Genomic DNA, 19,218 nt, shown 5'->3' with positions numbered 1-19,218 from the left:
AAAGATCCAGAATGGGAGAAGTCACAGCAGCTAGGTGGACGTGGGTGGATGGGTGCAGCTGGCTGAGTCTTACTTTGTCAGAGTGGCTAGGTGGGCTTGGATGGATGCAATCACCAAGTCATGCCGACCTACCCCACCCAATCCATCTACACCAATCTGGCTGTTGTGAATTGTCCTAGACCATGGGTGTCAAACTCATGTTGTCACATTGTTGTCACTTGACACATCGTGACCTTTTTCCCCTTCACCAAAATGGGTGGGTGTGGCCAGAGTGCGAGGCATCTGGCCTGTGGGCCGCAGGTTTGACACCCTTGTCCTAGAGCAGTGATGGCGAACCTATGGCACATGTGCCACAGGTGGCACGCAGAGCCATTTGTCGGGGCACGCGAGGCGCTGCCCTCTCAGCTGGCCAGCGCGCATGCGCATGCTGGCCAGCTAAGTTCACCTTTTTATAAAGCCAGAGGTTTTATAGGAGCCTGGGGAGGGCAAAAAGAGCCTCCCCCTACCCCGGAGGCCCTCCGGAGGCTTCATGAGCTTCCCTGAAGCCTCCGGAGCGCAAAAAAAACGGCCCTATGGGGAAACCAGAAGTTTGGGAATGGACTTCCAGTTTGCTTGTTTTGAATGCTCCTGAGGGTTCAGGGAAGCCTCCTGAAGGTCCCTGAAGCCTCCAGAGGGCTTCCGGGGGGGCGGGGAATGCTGTTTTCACCCTCCCCAGGCTCCTATAAAGCCACTGGAGCCTGGGGAGGGTGAAAAAAGCATGCAAAAAATGGGGGGGAACACCTGTAGTGCACACATGCGTACTGGTGGGGGTTACACATTGCATTATGGGTGTGGCACGTCCGCACATGACCCCCCCCCCTGTGCTCCCCCCACTTATGGCACACAAGCCAAAAAAGGTTCGCCATCACTGTCCTAGACCCTTAAAGATCTATTCTTGGGAGAATTTCTGGAAATGTCACTGCTAAAGACTTCTAAAGATTCAACTGTGTTTAAACACAGTGAATCCAGTACACAGGTAATCTTCGACTTATGACCACAATTGTCAGGAATTTCAGTTGCTGAGAAATGCAGTTGTTAAGTGAGTCATCATATGACCTGACCCAATTTTATAACCATTTTTACTATGGTCTTTAAACAAACCGTAATGGTTGGGCAGTGCATCACATGGCTGTTAAATAAATGATGCAGTGGTTAAGCAAACCCAGCTTCCCCAACTGATTTTGCTTGTGGCTGCAGGATGCGACCACAAGATACAACCAGGGGTGGGCTGCTGTGGGTTCACAGGGGTTGCGGAGAACCTCTAGCTAAGTTTCTGTCACTCCTGGCTGGTCCCGCCCACCCCTCCCATCCCCACGCAGCCCTTTTTGAATGCAGGTAAGTACAGGGGTCACATGGAGGCTCGGGGAGGGTGAAAAATGAGTCTCCGGAGTCTGGGGAGGCCATTTTTGCCCTCCCGGAGGCTCAAGGAAAACCTCTGGAGCCCAGAGAGGGCAGAAACGCCCCCGTGCCATGGTGCAGGAGGCTGACTAGGCCACGCCCACCCAGCAACCAGGCAGAGAACCCCTTGCTAAAATTTTTGAAGCCCACCCCTGGATGCAACCAACATTCAGTAAATGTTGAGTCAATTGGCAAGTGGCGAAATTGCAATCATGCAAATGGGGCAATGGTGGACAAACTTCAGGGATGGATTGTAAGTCACTTTTTCCAAGGACATTTTCGTGTTCTCATTAAACAAATGATCCTATGTAACTAACGGTAAAGTTGTCAAAAAAATTAGTTCCATATTTGCAGTGGGGGGGGGGGAATCAGCCCACCAATGCATCAGTCTTGGGTTTTCTTTCTCTGCACTGAACGTGTGAACTGATTGCATCAAGAAAGGAATGCAACCTCCTGTGGGTAACAATAAGATCCGTGATGGTTCTTTCATAACAGCTCCAAAATATTTTTTTTTTTCTCATAAGACTGGCTCTCAAGAGTTTTCCCAGGGACAGAAATAGTTTGGATCCATATTTATGATATAAAAATACAATGATATAATAATAGTTAAGAATATAAAAAGCTATCCTGGAATTCCTGTTTGGCTGTTGCTATGGCAACCTCTTGCACATCTTTAAAAATATATCAGTATCTTCCCCAGTTCAGTATTCTTAACTTGCTTCTCTTTTACTTCACCTTCCTAATTTTTTCTTTGTTGACAGAGAGTCACACCGAAACAGCTTCCTTTTGTGAACAATTTCCCATGAACAATGCTGAGAAAACCATGATAGTATTATAACCCAAGTTCCAATAAACAGTAAATCCTGTGTCCGCCCCCCGTACGCCCCCCGGGACTGGGGAAAAATGACTCTAAATATAAAAATTATGATTATTATCATACTTGAAAGAAGGTTAAGAACACAATATAAGAATTCCCACAAATATTCTACTAGTCACCTCCACAAGGGATCGGTGGAAGGAAAACTCTATTTTACCTATTTTCCCTTCTTCTTCAGCATAGAGGGTAAAGGTTTGCCTCTTTGTTGAAGGCAAAGTAATACATAGTTGTTCATTTAGGGAATTGCTGTTCCTTTTGCCAGTATAACAAACTATTTTCACAATGTTCAGCAAGGCTTTATAACTAAATTTACTCTGGAGTGGAGCAGTAGCCACAGTGAAGATAGTTTTTAAGTAATTGCAATCTTCTGTTTTTGTTAGAATAAAAGGATAAAGATCAAGTAGGTTGATTTCATTTCCTTCCCTGTGTAATTAGAGCTCTGATTCTTTTTATTGGAGTTATGGAGAATAAAAATAATAAAGGCAGGATTAAAAAAACTGAAATAAATTTTCAAAACCTAAAATAATACCATATACTGTTCTCTTATGTAACTGCTTTCATTTCTTTTGCCATGTTTTGCAAACAGTAAATATTTTTGATCGCTTCAAGACCTTATTATACTTAACATATAGACATTCATGGAATTGAAGTTCATTAGGGTTAGCTTCTACCAATTTTAATGGGCCTGCTTTGGATCCAGTTCCATCATGTGTCACATAGCCATTTCCTCTCCTATTTATTCTAGTTTAAACTTTTGGATGGAATTTTATAAAGCTAAATATCCTAACTAAGAGAAAGGTAAAGGTTCCCCTCACACATATGTGCTAGTTGTTCCCGTCTCTAGGGGACGGTGCTCATCTCCATTTCAAAGCCGAAGAGCCAGCGCTGTCCAAAGACGTCTGCAGGGTCATATGGCCGACATGACTCAATGCCGAAGCCGCATGGAACGCTGTTGCCTTCCCATCAAGGTGGTCCCTATTTTTCTTCTTGCATTTTTACATGCTTCCCAACTGCTAGGTTGGCAGAAGCTGGGACAAGTAATGGGAGCTCTCTCAGTTACGTGGCACTAGGGATTCGAATCGCCGAACTGCTGACCTTTCTGATCGACAATATCCTAAGTAGGATGTTTCTTTTTAAATATTAGTTATTTCAAAGGAAAAGGAACATTTACCTGAACTTGTTTTTTCAGAAGTTCATATATGACCGGTTTCTCAATTCAGATGGCACAGAAAAAAAAGACTTCTATAAAGGAGGACAAAGGCTCAAATATTATAATATGCCATGGGGAGCAGGAATAAATGTCTGCATTGGAAAGTTCTTTGCAGTTAATAACATCAAACTGTAAGTGGATGCATAACACTGATAAAATAGCCATCTCTAAACATAATATATCCATTAAAAGAAGCTAGGGTTGGCTTGTAGCAGAAGCTAAAGTTCTTAAAGGCAAAAAAAGCAAACAGAAATGTTCATTTGATTTGGTTTTATGATGTGAATATGGAGTGAATCTATTTTTAGAACTCTTGATGAAGTCTTAATCCATTACTCAGATGATATTACTTCATCCATTAGTTCCAGGGTCACTGTTCATAACCAGCCAGAGTAACTTCTCATGAAATGAGCACATAAATAAAATTTACATCTTGTGATCCATCAGACTGAAAGGAGACAAAATGAATGTCAACCACAAGTTCTGTTTGACGTCCATGTCTGGTGTTACTTTGCAATTCAAAGCAGGCAGCAGACGTTAGTTTCCTTATATACCCCAGAATAGATCACTGTTCACTGTTTTAGTAATAGCCTACCCTTAGTTTGGTAGTTGGTCTGTTATTCAATTTTGCCTTAGCAAAATTTCAAGGATTCATTTAGTAATCCATTTGGAGAGCTTACGCTGATTGCCTACAAATATCCCAGCTCCTGCATACTGAGGATTTGTTGTGCCTGCTTTTCTGGGTGTGAAGTGGCTACAAGCCATAGTTTGTTAAAAAAAAAGGTTTTCTGGATCTTACTGCTGGATAAATTTGTTAAGAATCGCACCTCTGGCTACCAGTGTCTTTTAGAAATATCCAATAAAGCCACACGTTATTCTGAGCAAAGCTGCATAAGATCACATTTACTTTCAATGGGATAAGGACTCAAGGTGCAAATTTGCACCTTGTTTTACAATTGTACAGCCTAATTTTACAATTGCAATGTTTGTTTAAATATCCCTTCTTTTTTGGTGTTGAGGCTAGGTATTTCTACTTCTTGATATTAAAGCACAATAAAAATGCAAAGTCAATATCATTGGCTATACTGATTTGTTTTTGCTTTCTCCTATTTACAGATCTGTTTTCCACCTCTTAAACTGTTTTGATTTGGAACTGATAGATCCTGCTCAGGAGATACCAGGCTTTGACAAGGAGAGATATGGTTTTGGAATGCTGCAGCCAGAAACGGATGTCAGAATACGATATAAATTGAAAGACCAGTAAAGTGATGATCCATTTCTCCAGTCATTCTGTCTAGTGCATAATCTGCAAACAAACAATGTTTGTTAGTTACCGTTGGAATTAATTTTGGGGTCCCTTTACTAAAAGGATGGCAAATGTCTAATATTGGACCACATTCTGCTTTTCAATTTTCTGAAACTGTTCTCCACCTTGTGAAAGTTGCTTAAGTTTTTCTACCTCATTCTCAGGATGTTTCAGAAGTCATGAAGAAATCTGTCTAATATAAGCTATTGTGGGTGAGGCCATTACTTTTTCAGTTTGACCTCTCTCCATCACTCTGTAGCCTCTCAGCTTACAATGACTTCTTATCTGAAAAAAAAATCCTTGTAGAAAACAAGAGGTATGTGTGTGTGTGTAGATCATAGGAGGAATACTTTACAATGAATTACCAGCATACTTCATTTCTCGTTGGGTACAAACATAATGGAATTAATGCAAAACACCACACTCCTTTTATATGGATTTTAACTGAAATTCCTTTCTGTGTTTAAAAAAAAAAAAGAAAAGGCAAAAGCACTTTTTAAAAATCAGTTTGAATTCAGAAAAATATTCTGGTCCAGCGCTCCGTTGGTCTTTTTCATCTGGTCCTCCAGATGTAGTGGCTGAGAATTCTGAGAATTATAGTTTAATGCAGCTGGAAAACATCAAGTTAGAGAAGCTGATTTCTGCTTATCTATGAAAGTGCATGTTATGTTATTCTGCAAGTTGCTGATACTTTTGATCATATTTTTGCAGGGTAATACCCCAGTATTAAAGTGCAGTTATTCAGCACAGGAATTAACTTAAGCTATTGCCCGCTTAAAGAAATGCTGACTACACTTTACCAACATCTCTTCTGCTCTGACAACAAATCAGAATTGCCCACACAAGAAGCTGTGGGGAGAAGTGGCATAGTGAATGCCTTCTTGGATGCCCATTACTGACAGCAGACGACCTTTAAGGCTTCTACTATTGGCTGTCTTTTTTCCATCTTCTTTTCTTCACCTCCTTACTTCTGCCACCTTTGTTTCCTTCTCACCCAGTGTCAACTCTTATCAGGATAAACCACCAATAACCACTTTCCTTAAATTGTGGCAGGGCAGCCTGGGAGAATATGTGTTAGTGCCTCAGGTGATGGCTTTTATGTGGGCTATTTCAGAACACAAATCTACTGGGCGAACACTGGTCCAGCTGAATGATGGCGGGATTAAAGTAGGGATTTGGAGTGTGGAGTGAGCTATCAGTAAGCTCCTGACCTATTGGCTGGCCTATTTTTGGACAGGTTTACAAGCCTTACAGAAGAATTGCAGTCTAGTTTGCCATATTTCCTATCACCTGGCTGAGAAATAGAAAATGGCAGAACTCTTGTCAATTTCATCCCAGCTCCCAAATATTCCAGACAAATAAATGTGGAAAAGAAATGCTAGCAGCAAGTAACTGCAGCACCCAGAAATATCACATGAAGACTGGAAAATGGTATTCGAGTAGGCCAAATGGCATTAACTTCATATGCAACAACATATATGTGCGAGGGGAACCTTTATCTTTATACCTAAGACCACCAGAAAATCACAGAAAATGAAAGGAAGGTGAAAAAAATATTCTGGAAAAAAGACAAAAGGAAACTATTCTCATTTTGTTGCCAAGAAAACACCAGTCTTTCCATTTCCAGCCTTAATGAGACAACCCAATACTGGGTTCCTTAAAAATAGCTTTGTAAATATGTTGTGTGGCAGGTTGTGTGTCTATATGTGTATGTGTATGTTTGTGCTTTAATTTTCAACTTTAACTTTAGGATTACAATTTATCCCTACTTATTTGCAAGCACACTTTACTGAGCATCAATAGAATTATGCAGCAATTCATATGTTTAAATAAGACTATTTTAACTATAAGACTATAAGAGTATCTGGACTGCATTTCATGCTATACTAGGGTTAGATTATGGCTTATTGAACAACAAAGTGACCTAGTTCACAAAAGACAGCCATTTTGGTATCTGTTTGGTTAAAGATACAGGGCTGGAAACCCAGTTCTAGGCCTGTCTTAGGGTGTCCCTGGGCCAGTCCCTTTCCTTCAGACCTAGGAAAAAGGCACTGGCATTTGCCAAAAATGTTGCTAAGAAAACAGCATGGATTGGTCCAATGGAATTGCTAGGTATATATACACACAAAATTCATACATCCAAATCCCAGACCATGGTTTACAAACCATGATAGCTAGGTTCGTCTACTTTGAAACCGGTATGACTTCATGAAAAATAAGACTCTAGCCCTTATGTTTAATTAGTCTTACTTTACAGTTAGTATATACAACAATTTAGCCAATATAACCAGCAGGACGAATCCTTCCATTCCATATGTACCTTACTTACAGCCATATTTTTCAGACTTCACATGTGGGTTTGTCTATGGTGATTCTTAGTTATCCAGGTTATGGTAGTCCCAAAGGTGCTCTTTCAAGAGGCAACTGGATTTTCTGGTTTTTCTTAGTTTCGATTCTCATCTAAGAAGCTGAAGAAGCTTCTTGCATGAGGAGCGTAAAGTCTTCTAAGAAAAACCAGTAAGTCCAGTTGCCTCTTGAAAAAGCAGTTGGAATGATGTGTGGGCTTCAATTTGGGGGGCTTATTTCCACATGTCTTAAAGCTGTCAAGTGTGAAAAACACTGCTTCATAGGATCTTCAACAGATTGTATAGAGCAGTGGTCCCCAAACTTTCTGGCACCAGGGTTCAGTTTCACGGAAGAAAACTTCCAAGGACTGTGGGTGGGGGAGTGGGGATAGTTTTGCGCACAACCTCGACCTGCGCAAGGACAAATGAAGCTTCACTCACTCCCCTGCTGCTTTTGGGGCCCATTTCCTAACAGGCAGTATTGTTGGGGACTCCAAAATAGAATACAGCAGCTTCTTTTTCAGACACAGCCCGACACTTTAAATGGCATACCAAGTATGTTTATACCTGAGTCCAGGGCAAAAACTACAGAAATCACTTCTATGGGAAAACCAAACCACACACTTTCCCGGTGTTGTTATTATTACATTTTCCCCTTAAAGCTAGACTTTCATTTTCCAGCATCAAACAGAAGCAAGCAGTCTTTGGAGACTGCAGTTTACAAAAAAAGTATGCTATAATAAATGTATTACTTCTTTAAAATCCTAAGAGTCTACGTAGTTTTTGCTGTTTAATTTCCCTCTGGAAATATTTGTAGATGCTGTTATAAAACAAAAATAAGCAAATACTATTGTAAAACATTTCTTTTAAATGAGAATTGACACATATCTTTAACAGAACAAAGAAATAATCTCAGAATTAAATAAAAGCTTTAGGGGAAAAACAACAAAACACCAAAGTGAAAAATCAATGAGGTGTCCTGTTCAAAATTGATTTAGATCAGTGTTTTTCAAACTTGGCAACTTTAAGATGTGTGGACTTTAAGGTACTATTCAGGAGTTCAATCTTGAAATTACCAAGTTTGAAAAAAATGCTGATCTAAAACTGTTTTCATGAAATCTCATAGGATACTCTTACACAATTGTTTATTATGCTGCTATTGCTCTTTAGTTGTTTAAATTGTTAATTCAGTTGGATTAACTGGTTTTATTTTCTTATCACCATGTATTGTTGAATGTTTTGTAGAAAGGACAGATATACCTTTCCTAAAATAAACACAATTTTATTGGATGTGGAACTCATAATTTCATTTTTCTGTTGTTGCATTTCCAAATTTTTATATCTCTGTTATCTGATCAAATCTCAGGCTTTTGAGGAGAGCTCTTTTGGAAATGAAGGGGTGTTCCATAAAGCTCCCATCCATAATGAGAATTTGAAATGTCTGAAGGCTTTAGAATCAGATTCATGCCTATGCACATTTAATATATATTTGTTTACCAGCATTCTCAGTCCACTTCATTTTATTGCCTTTATATATGTATAGATAAGCATGTTTGTTTTCCAGAAAGCATAAGGTAGAAAACATGGATTTTATATTCACAACTTTTCTATAAGGTAGGTCTGAAAAATAGTGGTCAAAATCCCGCCTCCAACCAGTGATGGGATTTAAAAAAATTTACTACCCGTTCCTTGGGCATGGCTTTGTAGGCGTGGCAGGGAAAGGTTACTGCAACATCCCCATTCCCTCCCCACCCCACTAACCTGCTTTTCAGCTCTGTTCTCCTGTTCAGGGCATCAAAAGAAGATCAGTTGGGATGCTGGGAGGCAGTGGGAGCGGGGGCAGCCTGTTTGCGGGTTCTCTGAACTACTCAAAATTTCCGCTACAGGTTCTCCAGAACCTGTCACAACTGGCTTGAATACCACCACTGCTCCACACACATAATCCATTCCGTCTATTGCTCTAACCATTACACCACAAACAGTATACTAAATATTGTTCATGGCCCTATAATTAGTAACCTTTCAGAATCTGGTGTTAAATCCAGGGCTTCAGATGAAACCCTTTACATGACATTGAGTGACAGTTCTTTTACATCTTAAAGCAGAGTGTTCAGATAACTTTGAAAGAAAAGATTACTCTGAATATATTTAGCATAAAGGATAGGACCTAAGAAGGTGAAGCCAATAGCCCAGTGGTTATCAACCTTTTCTTCACCATGGATACAACATTTAAATACTTTTTGTAGCCATGGACCCCCAAGACTCAAGGTTTAAATCACAATATTTCTTCAAGCCTTCACAGACCCTCTGTGATGATATCGTGAGTCCCCCTCCCCAGGTGTCGGTGGACCACAGGTTGAGAACCACTGCAGTAGCCCATAATTCTACCTAGCAGCTTTAAAGAACAGTCTTAGACAGTTCTTAGACATTTACATTTATCTTTAATATATGTAAATTCATGGGCTGCTTTTACATTTCTCAGGGGAAAAGCATATTTTCTTTTTAATTTTTAGCAATTACATTTTTAAACAGAACTACCGGAACAATCATGATGCAGTCCTATTTTTACCTGAAACTGAATCCCATTTCAGAAGGTGAATTGAATACTTTATTTGGCCAAGTGTGACTAGACACACAAGGAATTTGTCTCCGGTACAGAAGCACTCAATGCTCACTTCAGAAGGTGCCAATGCAGGATGTCCTTTCCTGGCCTGGAACAAATGTTATGCTTCAAGTAACAAGCCCAAGCATAAATAAACGATGTCAATTTTATGAAGTTTTGGCCTTGTTTTTTTATTGCAAACTTTCTTTTGGATAGGATCATATTTATTCATCTCAAGAATACCTAAATATTTTTTTAACAAATTACAGGGTGGAGGTTTTCCTTTCTATTAGAGCAGTGGTCTCCAATGTTGGCAACTTTAAGACCTGTGGACTTTAACTCCCAGAGTTCCTCAGCCAGGAACTCTGGGAGTTGAAGTCCACAAGTCTTAAAGTTGCCAAGGTTGGAGACTACTGTATTAGAGGACACAAATGAATAAATGAGTGTATTCACATTTCCCAACCTGGTGATCTCCAAGTGCTGTACCAAGACCACCCTCATTCCATATCTTCTCTTCCATCTCTCATCTTACTTACATATGAAAACCTCCAGTTATAAGTCCATGAAGTACATTTTGATACAGATATTCTCAAGCAAGCACTCCCATCACAAAATGTTCAATTTCCCTTAGATTAATCATTATTTAAAAGCATTTGATTCAGGAGAAGATTACCTAATGTGAAGCCCAACTTTCCTGACAAGCCAGTGGCTCTTTAACGAAAGCCTTTGGTGGTTTGACATGGAGCAGCATCTATCAGAGACCTTTCAGCATGAATGAGCCAGCAATGCAACAAATACTTATAGCTGTTCAGGGACTTGTGGTCTGAAGGCTTAATGTATTCAATTACCCCAAACCCCTTTTCACCACAGCTCTTCCCAATGTGCACATGTTTCCAGGTTATTTTGGCTGACTTGTCCATAACATAGTGCTAGAAGCATTAAATATTTATATAGAATTAGAATTATAGCTTACATTTATTACCTTAAAATATATACAAAGCAGCATAAGTTATGAAAACTGGATAGTAAAGCTCCAGATAGGCATGCATACCCTCTATGCTCTGCATTTCATAACACTGTGCATCTACATTAGGAAGACTCATTACATTTGCACCAGTAATTTAGAATACAATGCCTATGAAGTATTTGCATCCCCCAACACAGTATAGCATTATAGCAATAGCCCTTATATGTTGCTTTATAGAGCTTTACAACCCTCTCTAAGCGGTTTACAGAGTAAGCCTATTGCCCGTTACAATCTGGGCCCTCATTTTACCGGCCTCTAAAAGATGGAAGGCTGTGTCAACCATGAGCCACGGAAGATCGAACTGCTGGCAGTCGGCAGAGTTAGCCTGCAATAATTTATTCTAACCACTGGGCCACCACAGCTCCTTCACTTTCTTGATCTGTTTTGTACAAAATGCCATTGGTGACTTTAAAAAAAAGTTCTTGAGCCCTAGTCAGAATCAGAAATTCAGTCTGATCAACAAAAGGAAACCAAAGTGCTGCGATGAACATGTTTTTCATGTAAAAGAACTTAAGCTTAGTAGCCCCAGCCCAGGGATAGAATTTAGGATGTTCTTCATGCAAAGCAGGTATTTTACAACTAAATCAAGAATGTTCCCTCAGGTAATGATGCTAGAACAATAAGTAAGGAGGTTTAACTGATTAATGGCTGCCTTGAGGAAGGAGGTTGTCTGCCCATAGTTATGATATACAAATGCAGCAGAATTGTAGACTGCAGGAATGTGGGAATCTCTGGTTTTCTAATGTTGCTGAACCACAACTCCTAGTATCTTTCACCATCAATTCTGGAGAACCGGTTGTTGGAAGAAATCTCCTTTTGTTTTTCCCCACTTTACAGGGCTAATCCTGTAAGGAAGGCAGGAAGGAAACATTCTGGTGTTGCTTCTAGCCTAATCTTCATTGCCCTGCTTACAGAAACCGCCTCTCTGGTTAACCCTTATTATTGTAACAGCTAAGGCAAAGCGCCCACCGACCTGAGTGATGTTAAGTTGGCCATGCCCATCCAGTCACATGACCACTGAGCCCCACCCACCCAGCTGGTCACTAGGACAGAGAACTAGTTGTTAAATTATTTGAATCCCACCACTGATCTGAACAGACGTATCTTCCTTGCTCCTGCTGTATATCACGATGCTCTTAATGCTGCTGTCCTGTATCTTTATATACATCAAAGAAATGCCTTTAAAATAAAAGAAGTTCCCCAAGAGAAACCATTCTTCAAGAGGAAGAATGATCTTACATCACTGTGATACTGTAGTTGTGTTCTCTTTTCAGGAAGATTTTGTTAAAAAATAATAATCTTTCATCTCCATCATGAAAGCCCTTCCAGAACTCTGCAACCTCATTCCCATCACACAGCAATACAATATACAATGAGAAAAACCCTGTCTGCCTTCCAAAAAGCAGAGACTTATACAGATAATCCTTATTTAATAACCCTAATTGGGAACAAAATATCCTTCACTATGCAAAGTGGCTATGAGGCACAAAATCCCACATGACTGTACTGCTTAGCAATGGCAATTTTGGTAGTCCTGGTTGTGGTTGACCTCACACTTCTCCTGTGTGAGGAGAAAGCTCATCTCCATTTCAAGTCCCCCCTCACTTCTGTCCTGCTCCTATCTACCCCTTGCGCCACCACTGGCCTGTACTCTGCTTACCCCTGCACCAGAGGTGGGTTCCTGCCAGTTCTAACCTCTTCTATAGAAAAGGTTCCACAAATCTACAGTTCCGTTTAGAACCGGTTCCAGCTTCCTCTCCCCACCCGTCCTCACATCATCAAAATGAAGAGCGAGAGGAGGAATTCTGGGAGTTGAAGTCACAAGTCTTAAAGCTGTCAAGTTTGAACACCCCTGGAGTTTCTTTTTCTAAAGGATTAGGGGTGCAAGGGTCTTGTAACTTGACAGCTTTAAGAATTGCGTGCTTCAAATGCCAGAGTTTCTGAGCCAAAATTTTGGTTGCTAAGCAAGAGCGTTGTTAAGTCAGTTTCACCACATTTTACAAGTTTGCCCTGCCCACCCTTTCACATGGCTGGCAAGCCACTCCTACCCTGTCACATGGCTGGCAAGCTACTCCCACCCATCACATGGCCAGCAAGCCACTCCCACAAAGCAGGCCACACCCACAGAAGAAGTTCTAAAAACATTTGAAACCCACCACTGCCCTGCACCTTCCTTGTCACCCAGTGGTGGGTTTCAAAATTTTTTAGAACGTATTCTGTAGGTGTGGCCTGTTTTGTGGGAGTGGCTCAGCGGTCATGTGACTGGGTGGGAATGACTTGGCGGTCATGTGACCCGGTGGGAGTGGCTTGGTGACCATGTGACCGGAGGGGAGTGTCTTGGCGGTCATGTGACAGAGTGGGCATGGCCAATTTGATGTCACTCACCAGGAGATGTCATGGATTGGGTAAAATGTGGTGAAGCTCTTGCTTAGCAAACAGAATTTTGGGCTCAATTGTAGGCATAAGTCAAGGACTATCTCTGCCTTCCTCTTCATGGCAGTCTTATCCTAGTAAACTCATTATCCTTTCTGGCAATTTTCCTCTCTGTTAGAGGGACCAAAATAATCCATACAATGTAAGGTTTCCTGCTGCAGCAGGGGGTTGGACTAGATGACCTCTGAGTAGCCTTCTAACCCTAAATTGCTGTGCTGTTTTTCTTTCTTTCTGCTAACAAAGAAACCTGACTGAGGCTCATTCCACATTCCTATCAGATAGAGAATGACCCTAGAGAACGTTTGCCTCCATTCACAAGTAGGGAATCATCCAATGTTATCCCAACTAACCTTCGCCATCTTTTTTCTCCCACTGCTGAGTCATGCATGACTAGCCCTTTAAGGGGCAGCTGCTGGCTAGGCATAACTTTCCCAATATTGGCTCAGGGCAGCAGGGTCACCAGAGGGCAGAGATGGGAGAAAGAAAGGTGGAGTGGGGTGGAATTGAAGCTCAGTTCCAGTTGTAAATGTGGGTGGACTGCCCAGTGCCCAGATTTAATCAAGTGACTGCTGGATACTACAATGGCTGTAAATCTGAGGACTGACTGCTCAGCACCATTGTAGCTTTGAAGAGTCATTAAGAAAGGACTACCTGAATGGAATTAGTGGGCTACAAGGTGGGAAATCCAAGAGATACAATGTGTGCACCAGTTTGGAGAAATTCTACACATCCTTGTACCTGTGGTGAGTTCTATTGTCAGGCAAATGGGCATTTAGTGGGGGATAGCAGAGCTGAGGAAGTCCATTGTTAAAGGAGATGGAATGTGGAGGCCATCACTGACAGAGCAACCTTGAGAACTTTAAAATGCAAGGACTTCAATTGGGGAATTGACTGGCAGGGTTGGGAACTCTGGGAGTTGAAGTCCATGCATCTTACGATTCTCAAGTTGAGAAACACTGTGAACGATCAGTGTTTCTCAATCTTGGCAACTTGAAGATGTGTGGACTTCCAGTCCCAGAATTCCACCGACGGAAGGTTGGAGTTTCTCTGTGTTGCAATTTCCTTGTAAAGGCATCCCAGGGGCTGAGCTGGTGAGGGGGCTTCTATTGTTTGGCTCAGATGGACTTTCAGGGGAGCTTTGTCTGGGGCAAGCAGTTTGGGTCTGATGGGATTAGGCAAAGAGATGAACTGGGTCTGACTATGGTCATATCTAAAAGACGGGGAAGGATAAGAGGGTGCAGCCTCCATTTTGTTTGACTGATTTTCTCCATTCCGGTGTCTTGTAAGCTAACAAACCCACAAAAGGCTATGAAAGCTGGAATGGATTGGGTCTTGGCAAATGAATGGGCAGCAGGTGGACAATACAGAGCTGGATCATCACACAGCACAACAAAAATAAACATTCGCAGTCGGGCTCATAAGGGGCCCAAATGTTTACAAATATTGCAACTTACAAGAAGCCTAAAACGGGAAAGTATAGCATTTTTTTGTATTTAATTACTGTCAAATTTGTCTTCCTTTTTTCTTTTTCAATATGCACAATGTTAAGTAATAATGCATTACTTTAATATACATCAAAGTGGAGACTTTAATACCAAGTAATGAGCTTAAGACCAAAACTTTATCATACAACAAATACTTGGATGCAACCTGCATCCTTTTAAGCATTATATTCAATTCTGGGTGAAAAAGCTAAATAATGTTATGCTCATTAACACTGCAGTTTTAAATCATAATACTGATATATATTTTTTCTTTTTAATTTTTCAATGGTCTGTTATCTCAACATAATGATGTTAATAATATTTAATCTATATTATTTATATGTATAAACAGCTTTATTAAAAATATCATGCAAAATCTACATTTCACAACCATAAAAGTACTATTTAAAACCCCCCACAGAACTGGGCTAACAAGCCTAATCATAAAATATGGTCTACCAGTCACAATAGCTAGGTTCACACTTTTTAGTAGTAAACCAAAGCTAAACAAACCATATAAAATGATGTTAAAAAAAACAGTATCAAATTTGCTTATGGACCAAAATTGGGTGTTAGAACTAATAGTTTAAAAAATACCCAAAAAGAAAATAATAATGCTTTTGATGGATTAGAGAAGTGAGGTGAATATACAGTAAAAAAGACAGAAGGAATGGGGTAAACTTAACCTTGAGAAAAGATTACTATGAGGGAAGGGTATAGAAGCACTTTTCAAGGACATAAACAAACATAACACAAAAGATGATCAAGAGCTGCTGCTTCTTATTCCAAGCTGTAGTACATGAATAATGGTTTTAAATTATGAAAAGCAAGAATAGTTTGATAGTGCAATCAATTATTAGGAAAGGGGTTGGGCTTGTCTTCACTGGATGTGATCAACCATTTGCCTGGAATGCTTTAAAGTGGATTTTGGACAGAACAAGGAGTTGGCCTTGTCACAAGTTCTTTTCTAAACTGTACCCAATTATGTTCACCCAGATTTAAGAGAAAAGCAATGGATCCTGAACTGGGAGTTTGTTAAATCTCGTGTGTGTGTGTCTGTGTGTGTGTGTGTGTGTCTGTGTGTGTGTGTGTGTATATATATATATACACTGTATATATCCCCTATACCTGTAATGGAAACCTTTTTCGGCTGCGGTGCCAAAAGTGGGGGGAGCACAGGGGGGTCGTGTGCCAGTGTGCCATACCCATAATGCACGCACCCACTCAGCACCCCCCTGCTTTTGCCGCAGTTTTTTTGCCTTCCCCAGGCTCCAGAGGCTTTCTAGGAGCCTGGGGAGGGCGAAAACAGTCCCCCGCCGTCTCCAGATGCCCTCAGGAGGCTTCAGGAACTTCCCTGAAGCCTCCGGGGGGGGGGGGGGCAAAAAAAAACCTATGGGGAACCCGGAGGTTCGGGAATGGTGACTTCCAGTTTGTCCATAGGGCTGATTTTCGACCTCTGGAGCCTTCAGGAAAGCCTCCTGAAGGCTCCGTAGGGCAAAAAACGGTCCTATGAGCCAACCAGAAAGCAGTTCCTGAAAAACCATAGGGCTGGTTTTTCGGGCTTTGGAGGCTTCAGGGAAGCCTCCGGAGAGCGAAAAATGGCCTCAAAAGAAGGCCGAAGTGTGTGCTGGTCAGCTGACAGGGCATCGCCTCGCGTGCCCTGACAAATGGCTACGCATGCTATAGGTTCGCCATCACAGCTCTATACCAAGGCTCTCCAACCGTGGCAACTTTAAGTCTGGCAGACTTCAACTCCCAGATTTTGCTGGCTTTTTAATTCTGGGAGTTGAAGTTTGCCAGGCTTAAAGTTGCCAAAGTTAGAGACCTTTGCTCTATAGTACTGTTAGTATGCATCAAGAGTTCTGAAGACTGTTTCTGTCTCGAGTCTCTTCTATCTGAGATCTTTTTTTTCTGTTAACGGCCAGCATTTAAAAGCTCCTGCACCCTTTTTATGTTGTGCCTTGTCTTGCGGTGATACGACAGTTCTTTCCCCCTGTTTTAGACTATCCAATCCTTCTGAAGGAAAAACACCTTCTTTCATTTGACTGCTGTTGTTCCAAAACATGCATCTCCTCTGCTCTCCTCCCAATCTGCTCCCACACCTGTTTTTAAAGTTGCAGCTTTAATGACAACTCCACTATGTTGACGCTGGGGGGAAAGGCTCAAATTGAAGGAAAAGAAAGGCAGCCCAAGCGCCTGAAATTTTGCTAAGCAGCCTGTCTGTCCAACAGCCTCCATGGCCTCTTCCAATGCTTTTCTCTGCTGCAAAAAATTACTACATGTCCATCGAGAGCCAAGCCCAGCTCAGTAGACAGTCTGAACTAGCAGAGCAGCTGCAAGAATTGATAGCAAGTTCTCAGGATGTCTGACAGAGGAAGTCTTCCACTGCCCCTGCCTGTTAAGATGACAAGGTAGAAAATAAAATGTGTTTTTTTCTGTACTGTCTTGAATACCAGGGCTCTGTTTCTGAACAAGAGTACTTCCGCCTCTTCTTCCAGGTGTTGGAAGAAATATCCAGCCGGGTTCAGTTCCAAGTGGGGAAAAAGACACTGGAAACATGGAGGCTGTTTGGAAAGATGGTTTTAATGGTGGACAGGATCACATGGCTTGAACTCCTGAGCAGAATCACATGGCTTGAGTTCCCGAGCAGAAAAAAGGGTAGAGATGCTGAGAGTCCCTGGGTTTTATGCCCTCTCTGGGCTTTGAACTTCCTGGGGCACAGGAAGAGTATCCTGAGTGGTTGCTGTCAGAGGTCATAGTTAGCATGGATGAAACTTGGTGGGTGGTGCAATGAAGGCCAATGAAATGGGATAGATCTTTGTTATGTAGAATAGACTGGCTCAGGCCTTAATGGCCCATTGACAGATGGTGGTGGGAACTATTAAGAGTGAATCTGTTTCCTGCCTAAAAGCATGTTTCTCCATTTCTCATCCAGGGAAATATAATATTTCTGCCTTTTAAATATTACCTAGGATATTTCATTCTTCTAGGAGAGGGATGGGTTTTAACTTCCTACACAGGACAATTGGAATCCAAAGATGGTTTAATCCCCGCTTTAAACTAAAAAAAAAAAGCCTTGACCTGTCTTTGACTCTTGATCCATGTCCACATTAAACCTGGCGCATTTTGCTGGCTTCCCTCTTGTCGCAACCCCTCCAAAGGAGAGGCCAAGCGTTAAACCTCTCGCCCGCCATGCCGCGTCCGAACTCGAGATGGCGCTCTTTTCTTCCCTTCTTCCCGCGTTCAACTTCCAATTCCCCGTCCGCAGCAAACTCTGGGACAGAATTGCGAGGGGGAGACGGAGGCTCGCCGGACTTGTTGATCTCCGTTAAGAAACGAGAGGGGGGGGGAACAGAAAAGGGAGAGAGAGGAATTGCCTTGGAGCGCTTCTTGATTCTCAGGGTGCCCGGGAACCCGTTCACACGTTCGGTGGATCTGAAGCCGAAGTCCGGGAGTTCAAAAGATCCATTTGAGGGGCCTGATGGGTTGTTTCCCCCGCTTCTCCTTCTCAACGATCTACCTTTCGGGAACCAGCTGTAGGGTTTAGACTTGGGGGGGGGACACGTGACGCCCCTCCCCATCTGCTCGGTTGTCCCGGGATTTGATGAGCGGAGGGGGGGGGTTTCCACCCCCCCTCTCTCCCCGTCTGCCGCCACCTTCCACTCCGCCTCCCCGGCTCGCCAGGGAAGATACCCGCCGTGCCCGCTTTGCTGATCTCGCCGCCTTCTTCGGCTGAAGCAGGATGTAGCTTCCCTCTAACCGATGTCCGCCTCTCCGCCGACAGACCGCTCCGGCGTTGCTCTGGGGTCGTGGGAAAGGAAGTAAGTGGCGAGGTGAGAGACGGTGAGGACGGGGGTAGAGGAGAAATTGCGGGGTAGCGGCGGAGGGAAGAGATTCCCGCGATCGCTCGGCGTTGGCCGTGAGGGAGCCGGCGTTCTCGCCTTATCCGGAGGCACAACGCTGTGGCGGCCGCGGGGAATCTGGGCTGGGAGAGGCTGGAGGGTTTCTGCTCCTCCAGGATCCAGGATCGCTGGATCTTGTGGCTGAGGCCATCTGGGAAAAAGCAACAGTGCGAGGAAGGGTGGAAGGCAGGCAGGCAGGCAGGCAGGCAGGCATCCCGAGGTTGGCGGCGTTTCCAAATATATACATATCAATATGCATACATGCACACATGTATATTGTGTTGTTATGACGACTTCTTCTATTCCCCCGTTGGTGGAGAGGAAGGGTTCTCTCCTTCCAGAGGATCATTAGAGAGATATGCAAATCATTGTTTCCATTAGGCTAAAAACTCAGTTTAGCTTCTTGTCCTCCCTACCACGCTAGCCTAATTGCTCCCTCCACCATTGGAAGCGCGTAGCTGATGGCCTCACACCCTGTTTGCCACAAATGCATTTATGAATACACACACAGACATAGACACACACATACACACCCCTTTCCATCCTGGCTCTTCTTTCAACCTCTGCTGATGCAGTCTCCTACAAATTTAACCAGTAT

General features: G+C 42.4%; 1 protein-coding gene across 1 annotated transcript in view; it reads left to right on the top strand.

Moving 5' to 3' along the window:
• The window catches only part of PTGIS (prostaglandin I2 synthase), a 53,932-nt gene extending 48,377 nt beyond the window's left edge, over positions 1-5,555 (top strand). Inside the window, exons 9-10 of the mRNA XM_032217221.1 lie at positions 3,504-3,655; positions 4,638-5,555. Coding sequence (XP_032073112.1) covers positions 3,504-3,655; positions 4,638-4,785 — 300 coding nt within the window. The 3' untranslated portion in view covers positions 4,786-5,555. The remainder of the gene's footprint in view (positions 1-3,503; positions 3,656-4,637) is intronic.
• Positions 5,556-19,218: the final 13,663 nt, after the last annotated feature.

The sequence above is a fragment of the Thamnophis elegans genome, chromosome 5 (genome assembly GCF_009769535.1).
Source record: "Thamnophis elegans isolate rThaEle1 chromosome 5, rThaEle1.pri, whole genome shotgun sequence".
Lineage (NCBI taxonomy): Eukaryota > Metazoa > Chordata > Lepidosauria > Squamata > Colubridae > Thamnophis > Thamnophis elegans.
This window is presented reverse-complemented; position numbering and strand designations above follow the sequence as displayed.